The following is a 10,338-nucleotide window of genomic DNA, read 5'->3' on the forward strand; positions in this document are numbered from 1 at the left end:
CTGTGAGGCAGCAGTGCTAACCACTGTGCCACCGTGCCGCCCCCTAGGTTAAAACAGAAAGCATTGCTAAATTCCCACCGTTGGAATGAAAAGGAAACAAATACAAACAAAACTCAAAAGGCATATTAAAACTAATAAAAGGTTTTCTTCCTTCAGATATTGACTACAGGATTGGACTCCTGAACAGAATAACTAAGAATAAAATCCTGGCATCATTTCAGACTGTATGGTTCAACTGTGGAGAAGGGATGTGGCTGCAGAGATGAGGTCGAGATGGTCTGAATGACTGGAGTCAGTGTAATTATAGAGTGAAGTCTTGCAATTGTGACTTCGTACACCTGAGAGGAATTTCCACATTGGGGCTAGAGGCACAAGGACTGCAGATCACTTTAACCAACAGCTGCAAAGGACACAAATATGCTTCTTAATTTTTTTTCCCAATAACAGTTTGTCACCAGAGTGAATTGAGTAATCTCTGCGTCATCAAGAATTTCAGAACCATCTGTACCTTATGCAAGATTCAGTCATCAGGCATTCATTGAATCACAGTAAAACACTAACTAGTTCTCACCTAGTGGCACAGTGGTTAGCACTGCTGCCTCACAGCGCCAGAGACCCGGGTTCAATTCCCACCTCAGGCGACTGACTGTGTGGAGTTTGCACATTCTCCCCGTGTCTGCGTGGGTTTCCTCCGGGTGCTCCGGTTTCCGCCCACAGTCCAAAAACGTGCAGGTTAGGTGAATTGGCCATGCTAAATTGCCCGTAGTGTTAGGTGCAGGGGTAAATGTAGGGGAATGGGTCTGGGTGGGTGCGCTTCGGCGGGTCGGTGTGGACTTTTTGGGCCGAAGGGCCTGTTTCCACACTGTAAGTAATCTAAATTCATATTTACTCAGGTTAATTGCCAAAAGCTGATAATTTCAGACTGTCCAGCACAACGACAGGTATCTTTGTTTATTCCTTCAAATTATTTGCAAGTTGTCAATGATGTAATGGAACAGTTTAGATTTGAATAACAGCTAGAAATCAGATGCAAAAATCGAGAAGTTGAAAAAATTATTTCATTAAATTATTTTATCTCAACCCTAAAATTTGAAAGAAATTGTGAAAAAAATATTGAGAGGGTCATTTCACCCTAGGGCTGAGCCGTAAGTATTCAAGTTGAAATGTTAATACTAGGGAGCATGTACTTAAGGTAGGGGAAATTTCTTTTGCACAGAGTGGCTGGAATCTGGAACATCTTGCCAGGGGTGGTGGTGGTGGAAACAGATACGATAGGGGCATTTAAGTGACTTTCAGATAAGCACATGAATATATAAGGAATGGAGTGATATGGACCAAAGACAGGTAGAAGCAATTAGATAAATTTTGGCACAACAGTGTGTCAAAGGCCTCCACCTCCTGTGCTGTACAGTGCTATGTTCTATGCTTCCCAATCCTAAAAGGTATACTCAGTCTTGAAATGTGACAGAGCAACGTGAGATATTGGTTATAGCAGAGTTCTAAATTCCTCTTTCCCCCTCTATATTCTCCTGCAAGGGAAAAAAAATCAAAATATGATGGGATAGTTTGTACAGGAGGCCAAAAACATGGGGAACATTTTATTAATATTGTTCGTCAAGGAATAATGATGGACAAATGGAGCTTAGCACCAGACAGAACAGCCAACAAAGTTTTGGTCAAATTGATGCTTCAGGAAGATGGAAGGCTTATAACAATAACACTGGAGACATTGAAGCCAGAAGTGACAAAAGCCTAGGTGAGCCTGTCAGTGGCATAGAGCTGAAGTCAAGAGAACAGGTTATTGTTGCACAGGTTGAAGAATTACCCTTTTACAGGAGGTTTGGCCCATCAAATCAGTGCAGAATAGCAAGCATCTTGATTAGGATGTGGGACTTGCAACTCACATCCGGATTCAACAGAATGCCAAAGTTTAATGTGAACTAACAATGACTGAACAAATGAATGACAACACTTTAAATAGCAGATTTTCTTTAAAAGAAAGCATGCTCATGCATTGGAAACACAAGGAAACAATTCTCTACAAACACAGTTAGCTAATGTTTGAAAAGTGCGCTCATTTATAAGCTGCTGGGGAGCCAAATCTCAGAGTCCCAGAAGCCATTCTCAGCTGTTTGAAAGCTACAAAATCGCCATCAGACCTGTTAAAATATTCAGATCAATTACATAATCCTACAAAACCCTGTCCATTTAGGAGATTGAGATGATTAACTTTACAACATCGGTGTGTATTAAAAGTGGTCCATGCTTTAATTTTCTCCAAGTATGTGCTCCACCCGGACATACTGACGATAAAGTCTGGAGAATCAAATTCCCAGCTAATTTTGATAGATCACTGGCATGACAGACAAACTTCTCTCTTCTCAGGGCTCTGCTTAGTAGATCGTGAAAGCATTTCTGTGATAGGGAGTTCAGAGGTGTTATCACAGCCAAATTCACACACTTGAATAACTATGGAACATGGTAAATACATTCCAGGTGCAACAGCTCCCAAGTGAGCCTGTGGACCCCAGGAAATCACCTAGCATCGTGTCAAACGTGGGCAAGGAACTTTCCGGTTGATCACTCCCAGCACCTCACCTTGGCTGTTGAATCAATACTCCTTCCCATTGAACATCAACTGCAAGTAGTATCAAGAGTGGTAAAGGGCACAGAATGTACTGTCACTGGGGAACTTCAATGTCCATCCCCAACAGTGGCTTAGTAACATCACTAGCAACTGATCTGGTCAAGTCCAAAACAGCACAACTGCTAGACCAGGTTGACATGTTCAGGGATAACCTGATCACTGATACTTGGTTTGAGTTCCACCAAGGTCACTCAACTTTTCACCTCATTTTGCCTTGGTCCAAATGTAGATGAAAGAGGTGAAGTGAAAGTTAATGCCCTTGACATTGGGGCAGCAGTTGGACAACGCGTGGCATCAAGGAGCTCGAGCAAATCTGCAGCCAATGGGAACCAGACAAAAATTTCTCAGCTAGTTGGAGTCATACCCAAGGAGGATAGTTATGATTTTTGGAAGTTAATCATGTCAGCTCCAGGACATCTCTGCAGGAACTCTTCAGGGCAAAGTCGTTGGCACAACCATCTTCAGTGGCTCTACCAATGGCCACTTCCTCACCCTAAGTCTGAAATGAGGATGCTTGCTAATGATTGCACAATATTCAGCACCATTTGCCACCCCTCAGATTGTCAAGCAGTCCACGTCCACCTACACCACAACCTAGATGAGATTCTGGCGTTGGCTGATAGCTGCAAGTAATGTTTGCACCACACAAATTCCAGGCAATGACAAGCTCTTAAATAAAGAGAGAATCAAATTGATGTTCAATAGCATTACAATGGCTGAATCCCTCACTATCAACAACCTGGGGGTTAGCACAGACCAGAACTGAATGGGATGTATGTATAAACACTGTGGCTACAAGAGTAGGTCAGAGATTAGAAATGCTGTTTAAAGTAACTCACCAGTAGAAGACAAAGGGTGTTGGTGGAAGGGTTGTTTTTTAGACTGGACGTCTGTGGCCAGTGGAGTGCTACAAGGATCGGTGCTGGGTCCACTACTTTTCATCATTTATATAAACGATTTGGATATGAACGTAGGATGATATAGTTAGTAAGTTTGCAGATGACACCAAAATTGGAGGAGTGGTGGACAGCAAAGAAGGTTACCTCAGATTACAACGGATTTCGATCAGTTGGGCCAAAGGGCTGAGATGTGGTAGATGGAGTTTAATTTAGATAAAAGCAAGGTGCTGCATTTTGGGAAAGCAAATCAGAGCTAGACTTATACACTTAATGGCAAGGTCCTAGGGAACAAAGAGACCTTGGAGTGCAGGTTCATAGCTCCTTGAAAGTAGAGTCGCAAGTAAATAGGATAGTGAACGCGGTATTTGATATGCTTTCCTTTATTGGTCAGAGCATCGAGTATAGGAGTTGGGAGGTCATGTTGCGACTGTACAGGATGTTGGTTAGGCCACTTTTAGAATATTGCGTACAATTCTGGTCTCCTTCCTATTGGAAAGATGTTGTGAAACTTGAAAGGGTTCAGAAAAGATTTACAAGGATATTGCCAAGGTTGGAGGATATAAGCTATAGGAGAGGCTGAACAGGCTGGAGCTGTTTTCCCTGGAGCATCAAAGACCGAGAGGTGACCTCATAGGAGGTTTATAAAATCAAGCGGGGCACGGATAGGGTAAATAGACAAAATCTTTTCCCTGGTGTCGGGGTGTCCAGAACTAGAGGGCACAGGTTTAGGGTGAGAGGGAAAAGATATAAAAGAGATCTAAGAGGCATCTTTTTCACACAGAGGGTGGTAGGGGTATGGAATGAGCTGCCAGAGGAAGTGGTGGAGGCTGGTACAATTGCAATATTTAAGAGGCATCTGGATGGGGATATGAATAGGTAGAGTTTGGAGGAATATGGGCCAAATGCTGGGAAATGGGACTAGATTAGGTTGGGATATCTAGTTGGCATGGACGAGTTGGACCGAAGGGTCAGTTTCTACGCTGTACATCTCTATGACCTCCTAACTCCTCAAAGCCTGTCCAGCACCTCCAAGTCAGGAGTGTGGTGGAATACTCCCCACTTGCCTGTATGGGTGCAGCTTCAAGAACACAAAAAGCTTGATGGCTGTGTATGCCAACACAGAGAGCATGTGCACTATTCCCCATAAATATGGGAATGTGTAACAACTGCATTCAGGAGGAGTGAGGTGGGGTGGGAGAATGGATAAAGATTGGGAGATAGAGAAGAGGAGAGAAAGATAGACTAGGTGATGACATGGCCCCTTTCCTGAGCCTTTTACCTCACTTTTCTACATTCTCACTCTTCTTTTCGACCACCTCCCTGCTTCTGTTTGCATCCACAGTGCAACCTTTATGAGTGGCATCATGACTTTGAGATAGAGAGTTTGAAATTGAGCCCATGCGCACAGTTTCCTGACACTGTCAAGCTTGGCACCATTTGACACAATGCAAAAAATTCCACAGGTATGTCCTGTACACAAAAATAAAAGGACAAATCCAACCCAGCCAATTACTGCCCCAGTCTACTCTGAATCATCAGTAAATTGATGGAAGGTGTCATCAACAGTGCTATCAAGCAGCACCTGCTCAGTGATGCCCAGTTTGGGTTCCACCAGGGCCACTCACCTCCTGACCTCATTATAGCTTTGGTTCACATGGACAGAGCTGAATTCTAGAGGACAGGGAGAGTGACAGCCCTTGACATAAAGGCCAAGTGTGATATGAAAGAGCCGTGGCAAAACTAGTGTCAATGGGAATTGGGGGGGAAAAAACTCTTGACTGGTTTTCGTCACACCTGGCACACAGGAAGACACTTGCAGTTGTTAAGGTCAGTCATTTCCGCTCCAGGACATTTCCACACGAGTTTCTTACTTGCAACCATTTCATCTGCTTGATCAATGACCTTCACAACATCATACGGTCAGAAATGGGCAACATTTGCCAATGATTGCACAATGTTCAGCATCATTTGAGACTGCTTCAGTATCTAAGGTGTCCATGTCCAAATGAAGCAAGATCTGGACAATATCCAGACTTAGATTGAAAAGTGCTTAAAAATGTGTTGCTGGAAAAGTGCAGCAGGTCAGGCAGCATCAAAGGAACAGAAGAATCGACGTTTCGGGCATAAGCCCTTCTTCAGGGATGAAAGTGGCTGAAGAGCTTCAGGGCAGAGGAGATGACCTGGGGGTGCAGAGAGAGGGGGACTCACTGAGATCCTTGTAGAGGGAGGAGGAGAGCTTCTTCAAGGAAGGCATCCTTGCAAGAGGATTCGCAGTAGGTTAAAATCAACTAGGAGAAAGTGAGGACTGCAGATGCTGGAGATCAGAGCTTAAAAATGTGTTGCTGGAAAAGCGCAGCAGGTCAGGCAGCATCAAAGGAACAGGAGAATCAACATTTCAGGCATAAGCCCTTCTTCAGGAATGATTGAAAAGTGACAAGTAATATTGCCTGGCGTTTATGAGCTGTGAATGTAAAACTTCAATAAGTCACAGTCACTCTTACCATCACTGAATTCCCCACTCTCAATATCATGGTGGTTACCATTGACCAGCAACTGGACTGGACTCGCCTCATAAACACAATGACGACGAGAGCAGGTCAGAGGCTGGGAGTAATGCGGCCAGTAGCTCATCTCCTGACTCCAAGGTGTGTGCACCATCTATGAGGCAGGCCAGGACCCTACCATTTGCCTGGATGGGCTCAGCTCCAACAGTCAAGAAGCTTGACAGCATCCATGACAAAGCAGCTGCTTGACTGTTCATGAATATGGTGCTATTCAGGCCCATCACCACTGATGCTCAGTAGCAGCACTGTGTAGCATCTATAAAACGCACTGTGGGAATTCACCAATGCTGCTTCAAAAGTACTTTCCAAACCCATGTAGAATGAAAAGTTCCCCTCCATTTGACAGAACATCTGACTTGGAAATAACTCATCACCCCTTCACTGCATCAAAACCCTAGAACATCTCCATAAGTGCTCTGGGCGTACTTACACAACATGGATTCCGACAGCTCAAGAAAGCTGCTCACCACCAAACGATGCATGTCAACCCACGAATGAAAAAAAATGATTGCTCCAATAACTCTCAGTAAATGAAACCCGCATAAAAAGCAGCAATGTTTATGTCTTCTTGTGTGTGTCATCATAACAGCACACTTATCAAACACATAGATCAATTTACAAGAAATATCCACTAAGTTGCCTGCAGAGTTGACTTACTGCTCTGCCAGACTCTCCAAAGTCTATTTTCAGGTTTCCCATAGCTTTGATGATGGCCATGATAGACTGGATGGTGTTGCTGTATACCACAGCTTTGTATTGTCTACATTCTTCTTCTGAGTATCCATCCTCATGGATAATCCTATAAAAATCCAAAGAAGAAATGTTTCAGTTCCACATAACTTTATTATACCAAACAGCCCGACTGTAGCATCCATGGAACCACGGGCCTTGCACTACCTTCTAACCGACTTCTAATATAATCAGTCAGTCTTTGACACTACTGCAACGGTCATCTATAACGTGTGTTATCTTAAAGCTAAATAATTCAAACCAAACAGCATGGATAAAAAGCAACACAACTAGTTCCATGATTCAAAATTGAGAAATTTTGTTTTAGGAGCGAGCACTCCACATCTAGATGGTTTTAAAGAGGTGTTTTAATTGACATCCTCTGAACATTCATTTAGAGAGTACACCTTGATCACGTAATTTAAGGAAAATGCTCCAATTTATCAAGAGCTGGCAATTCTATCAGTACCAGCCACCTCACTACACTCCCTTAGTAGGGCACAAAGCAAAACACACTGCATCTCCACTAAATCTTTAAAGTTTGAGAACAGTGGAGTATCAGTGAAATGTGTCTGTGGTGAAACTGAGAAACACATAAAAAGACCAATCCAATCAACCACCAAATAGTGATTTGCTTAAACAAAATCATACAAGTGTACTTTGAGCTTTCGAATATAATCCATAAAACATGAGATTGTATTCTGGACTCCAACCATAAGCAGTTTGCTTGATAGAATGTCATATCTCTGTGCTCCACATCTATGGTGTATCAAAAGCATGAAAAGTATATGAATAGGGTATGTAGTTGGATGGCTTGAGTATGTGAAATACATTGAGAACCCTCCTAGTTAGCTCATTTGGCTGGATGGCTAGTTTGCAATGCAGTGTGATGCCAACACCATTAAGTGTGATGAGCACTTCATTACTAAGTTCAAAACATTGCAAAATGACAAAACTGGATTAGCTTAATGTTGCGATTTGCTTTAAGGCCAAGACAGGAATTTTAGTCTCCCTTGTTGTACATCCCTGCATGTGGTTCTAATCCTTGGAAACCATTTTAGCTTTTTACACCTTCTGTATGCTTTTCCTTCACTCCAACTCATGTTCATTGTGTGCGCTTGTTTAAAAGGACCCTTAAAATAACTTCTACTCCTGTATTTCCCTACTGTAAACGCACCTTAAGACCACCGAAAAATAACCTTCCACATTTGCAGCCCCAAATATATTCCCGTTACTCCGATCCAAGTGAAGGTTCGGAATGTTTGGGAATAGATGGTTCTTCAACTATTGACATTCAATGTCAGTATCAAACAAACAGTCTTAGATTGGACACAATGCATAATACAACACTAAGTTACCTTCAATCATCTAAAAACACAACATACATTGTTGATTTATCTCACCCCTATTTCATCAAGAACATACTCATTGGATCTGTGGATTACTCCCACCTTTAACAATTCCTTGTTGCCTTGAAGTAACACCAAGTGACATGATGGGAGGATCACAGGCAAACCCAACATGCAGGAGTGAGGTGCCCATAAAGATCATAAAGTGGGTGCGCTACTGATGGCATAACATACTGTTCATGGACAAATGGTTTATATTCTTCAAAACATCAAGGATAATACTCACTTCATTTGCTTTACAATTGTGCTTTTCCCAGATTCTCCAGCACCTGTCAAGATAAAATAATGTAGATTGCTTTCAATAACTTGGATTTAATAATAAAACATTACAACAAAACCTCTCAAGCCTGTAGACAGTCATTAACATTTTGTAGCAGGCTTGGTCAGTATTAATTGAAGCATACACTTACAAATGATGAATTGGACTGAGGTAATTTAACTGTCTCCCCATTTAGCTCACAAATGCTGATGTAGATCACATTCTGATAACACTGATGTTGGAGGGAGAAGGGAAGGGAGGAGTGAGTTTCTCTGTTCACAGAGCATTTATTTCCTAAATTCATCTTTTATAAGTAGTAATCTTTAGTAATCAGGGGGTCTTGTAATATCTGCCCATCACATGTGTAAGGGAAGATGCTTTATTGAATTCCATCTTTGGACATCACTCTGCAGGCGATTTTAAATTTTAAAAAAATTCTTATTGGAATTCAATAAAAATGCAGCTACAGAAAAGTTGAATAATAATTTGTCTATGAAATGAAGCTGTGCACAACGGATTAACATTCTTTCCCCAAAAGTAAAGGAACTTTATAACAGACACTGAGCAGTAATCACTCGAGATTAATTGCAATTCATTTTTAAAAGCGCACATAAAATGTTCATTATCCTCCAGTTAAATGGGTATCGGTGTAATCAGATACATCATACGTTAAAGTGATTCATATACAATTCACTGAAAACTACCCTTCCCATCAGAAAGAAAATCAATGGCAATGTTTTCTTGAGGGACACGCTACTTAATGGAGTTGGAAAGCTAAATATCATTGAAATATAGTAAACCAGTTCAATCTAAGGAACATCTAATGCACTAACATCACCTTTCCTTCCCTACAGGTGTTAGGATAGCAATCAAGATAGCTGTCTGGATTGCCTTTTTTTTAAAACCTCTCAGAGAAAGTTGGGGAGCATGGAGAGGTAGGAGATCAACAAGGAAGTTTTCAAGTGTGAGACGTGGAATGTGTCTGGAGAAACACTGCCAAATTATAGCATGCAAGCTAAAGGGTTATATCATAATTGGTACTCAAAACTGCTGACTAATTCACTGTGGCAAGGGATCCAGAACACCAATGAATTCTCAAATATAAACTTTTGGATTTATTGAGTTGGCAATCCCTAAACTGAATTAAGCTGTCAAGTACAGAGATTGGAAATTCAAATCAACTCTGGAATTCAGTTTGATGGACCTTACATTCATTTTATGCTCAATTCTTTTATTCATTCCCCTCAATTTTTAAAACAGTTTTGTTCAAATGTTTTATTTATAGCAATGGTCTCTGCTCCAAAACAACAACCATTACAACCCCAAAAAAAAAGGTACCAAACACAGTACCAAGACACATTATATAATAAAACAGATTGTATGATGCAAATTGAAATGTTGGTATTTAATATTTTTGTTTTCAACTTACATGACTCACCAATTCCTCACTGGCAACCTGCCCAACACTCTCAATAAGCCATGGATAACAATTTTACTTTTGCTATTAAGAGTCTACCTGATCTCTAAACTATCCCAAATCTGAAATTATTTATGATAAGTTTCTGAGGATTATTTCTACTCTTATCAGATCTGCTGGAGGTTGACAAACGTGGTGCCACTGTTTAAGAAGGGCGGTAAGGACAAGCCAGGGAACTATAGACCGGTGAGCCTGACCTTGGTGGTGGGCAAGTTGTTGGAGGGAATCCTGAGGGACAGGATGTACATGTATTTGGTAAGGCAAGGACTGATTAGGGATAATCAACATGGTTTTGTGCATGGGAAATCATGTCTCACAAACTTGATTGAGTTTTTTGAGGAAGTAACAAAGAGG

General features: G+C 41.5%; 1 protein-coding gene across 1 annotated transcript in view; it reads right to left on the bottom strand.

Moving 5' to 3' along the window:
- The window catches only part of LOC122558862 (guanine nucleotide-binding protein G(i) subunit alpha-2), a 245,413-nt gene that overhangs the window by 126,512 nt on the left and 108,563 nt on the right, over positions 1-10,338 (bottom strand). Inside the window, exons 2-3 of the mRNA XM_043707721.1 lie at positions 8,475-8,517; positions 6,768-6,909 (exon numbers count right to left, since the gene is read on the bottom strand). Of these exons, the coding sequence (XP_043563656.1) occupies positions 6,768-6,909; positions 8,475-8,517 (185 nt within the window). The remainder of the gene's footprint in view (positions 1-6,767; positions 6,910-8,474; positions 8,518-10,338) is intronic.

Source organism: Chiloscyllium plagiosum, chromosome 18 (genome assembly GCF_004010195.1).
Source record: "Chiloscyllium plagiosum isolate BGI_BamShark_2017 chromosome 18, ASM401019v2, whole genome shotgun sequence".
In the NCBI taxonomy this organism is placed as follows: Eukaryota; Metazoa; Chordata; class Chondrichthyes; order Orectolobiformes; family Hemiscylliidae; genus Chiloscyllium; species Chiloscyllium plagiosum.